This window comes from Stegastes partitus, unplaced genomic scaffold (genome assembly GCF_000690725.1).
Source record: "Stegastes partitus isolate 25-593 unplaced genomic scaffold, Stegastes_partitus-1.0.2 Scaffold911, whole genome shotgun sequence".
Classification (NCBI taxonomy): domain Eukaryota; kingdom Metazoa; phylum Chordata; class Actinopteri; family Pomacentridae; genus Stegastes; species Stegastes partitus.
Genome location: NW_007578642.1, coordinates 317,234 through 320,173, shown reverse-complemented (window position 1 = coordinate 320,173; position 2,940 = coordinate 317,234). Strand labels below are relative to the sequence as shown.

The 2,940-nt window shown below is 48.7% G+C and overlaps 1 protein-coding gene across 1 annotated transcript in view; it reads left to right on the top strand.

Annotated features, from left to right (window-relative positions):
- The first annotated feature begins 480 nt into the window (after window positions 1-480).
- The window catches only part of xpot (exportin, tRNA (nuclear export receptor for tRNAs)), a 12,630-nt gene continuing 10,170 nt past the window's right edge, over window positions 481-2,940 (top strand). Inside the window, exons 1-2 of the mRNA XM_008293782.1 lie at window positions 481-577; window positions 2,706-2,859. Coding sequence (XP_008292004.1) covers window positions 2,773-2,859 — 87 coding nt within the window. The 5' untranslated portion in view covers window positions 481-577; window positions 2,706-2,772. The remainder of the gene's footprint in view (window positions 578-2,705; window positions 2,860-2,940) is intronic.

Sequence of the window (2,940 nt, the reverse complement as noted above, 5' to 3'; positions counted from 1 at the left end):
ATGTGAGCAGAACTTAGTGGACTCTGGTCTCCATGCTGAGGAGGACTGAGTCTGTCAGCAGAGATGAAGCCTGAAGGAACCAGAGATGGACCGACTGTAGTTCAGTTCCTGCTGTGGAGCCTGAAGTTGGATCTGAGCTGGTAGTTTGTAATCTGATGTCAGAGACAATACTCTGCTGATAGAAGTAGTGTGATTACTGTGAGGGGCTACAGTTCAGAATCATTTGAAGTTTAGGGGATATGACGCTGATGAACCGTCTGTTGTCTGTAATAGTGGAGTTTTCAAAATAAAACCAATCAAAGAAATGTTTAATTAAACTGCACGATGAAAACAATAATAACCAGAATGATGTAATGACGGTCTCGGAGATGCAGCTGGACAGTTTTGGTGTTTAAACTTTGCTCGGTTCTGGTCGTCTCGCCGCTGAATCTCTTCCCGGAACACGGCGCAGTGACCCGGATGCGCTCGGAGCGGACACGCCGCACCGCAGCGCTGCTTCAGACCCGCGACATGCGGCTGGTTCCTGCTCGGTGAGGAGCTGAGGGGAGACACACCCGAACAGTCCGGCTCGACTAAGGTGAGCAGCTGTACCGGGTCCTGCCTGTCTGCGGCCACCGGTACTGTCGGTGTCACTGGGGGGTCGGATCCACGGAGCCGAACCGTCCGAGCAGGTAGGGGCCGTGCTAAGCCGGGATAAAGCCCCGTAAAGCGGCTCCTACCGATCCGCCGAGTCCGTGCAGCTGTTAATAGAACATCTGGATCCGGTTTTCTGTCGGTTCTGGTTCTGGTTTGAGCTCGGGTTTCGACCTTTAGTTCCGCCGTTAGCCGGTTAGCTTCGGTTAAGCTAGTTAGTTTCAGCTAAAGTTGTTAGCTGCAGCTAACTTCTGAGGAGTGGCCGGTTATTGGTGGCTCCACCCGGACCGAACCGGGCTCTCACCACGGTACCGTCCAGCGAGGTGTTTTACAGGTATTTATTCCCGGTGTGTCGGTGTGACCGGGACCGGGACCGGAGGTGTTGACTCCGTGTTGCATCATGTCGTCGTCCGGTCAACCATAGTTGTCCAGGTCCGGTTCCGATCAGCCGAACTGATGCTAAAACCCTGCGGTCCAGGAGCCGAACAGCTCAGCTGGATCACGGGGTCCGGTAGAACCGAGCCCCGTGTATACTTGTAAATGAACCGAACAGATTCTGGACCTTTTTGTTATTAATCTGAATCATAGTTTAGCAGGAAACCTGGACAAAATCACTAAAATACGATAAAAAGTGAATGGAGTCTGGCATGAAGAACATCCGCTGCTTTTACGCTACATGAGCGTCTACAAACTGTTGGCCCCGTTCGTGTATGTGGTTGTTGTTTTTGTTTGTTTTTTTGCTTTTTCCATTTCAACAGGACTGATTTTATATTTATCCCCCCTCCTTTTTTAAAAGCAGTTTAGCGTCAACACGTGGACAGATTTGGCTAAAAACTGCTGAAAAGTGAACGGACTTCGGTGTCAAGTTTCCTGCTTTCATTCTACAGGCTGTCCACATACATTACTTCACTAATGTTTAGCTGTTGTGTTGTTTTTAGTGTTGTTTCTACAGGAATGAGTCTTTTTTCCCTTATTTTTTAGCAGCTTTGTGTTAGAATTTGTGGACAGGTTTGGCTAAAAGCAGAAGAAAAGTGAATGGAGTTTGGTGGAAAGAAGTCCGTTTAAACACAGTTGTCTTTATTTCATTAATTAATCTGCCTCATGACTGAACGAGTTGCTGAAACATCAGTTGCTGTTTCATAAGTTTTAATATTTGTCTTATGCAGAATCTTCAGAATCCCGTCAGCTTCAGACTGAAACAGATGTTTGAGATCAAAACACAAGAAGGTGTCTGTAGATGATGTTTTACTGAGTTGATGGCAGACAGTGTTTAGATCTTCTACCAAGAGGTTCTAGTTTAGTGTTCATTATTGAGGTCATCGTGGGTGTTGATGATGTTTCTGATCATTTTGTCCCTTCATGAATATTAATGAGACACATACAGTATATGAGGAACTCTGTGAGCTGTGGTCCGGTCCGGTCCGGTCCGGTCACTGAGCTCCTCACTTCACTGATTACTGATGTTCTCCCGTCAGAGCTGCAGCTGTTCTATTAGTGATAACACAGTGTTTTGTGTTTTCAGTCGCTCATACGAGACGTTCTTATGCTTTTCTTTGTCATATGTTCCAATAAATGTGACACGTTCTGTGTTAGTTCATATAAGAGTATAATTATATATGTTAAAGGGAACCAAGCATCAGAGGGTTGTTTCTGCTCAGTGCTCCTTCACCAGAGGACTGAACACCACAACAACCTTATTGATCAGTGATGATCTGAGCTCCGTGATTCCACTGATTTCTGACCATCTGATGAACACGTAGCCACGCTGAGTTCAGGAAGCCCCGGCTCGCTCAAACAGAGTTCTCACGTTTCGTTATTTTGGCCCAAAACAAAGCTTTGAGGATGCAGCAGAGACTCAGGATGCAGGAAAGCGCTGCATGATGACGGCGGTCTGCAGCTCTGTGCTGCTGATGCGTCGTTCCTTCATCACCCTGGAGGCCCAGAGCCTCACATCGGCTCGTTAATGAGGCTTAACGAGCTAAACGTGGCTCTGTTGCAGCACATATGTGATTCGGACTCTGCAGTGACGTGACGGTTGTTGATGTGAGCTGTTTCCTGTTTCCTGCCTCCAGATGAGAGAAACCTGCCGGCCAGCAGCTCAGAGGACCCGACCCGCCTTGGAGGAAAGCTAACGGACGCATGGCCTGCCAGCCCGCCGCCGCAGTCATGGACGAGCAGGCGCTGCTGGGGCTCAACCCGAACGCCGACGCCCGCTACCGGCAGAGGGTGAGTTCTGCAGGGACCGGTTTGTGTTCTGTAGGGACCGGTTTGTGTTCTGCAGGGACCGGTCCGTGTTCTGTAGGGACC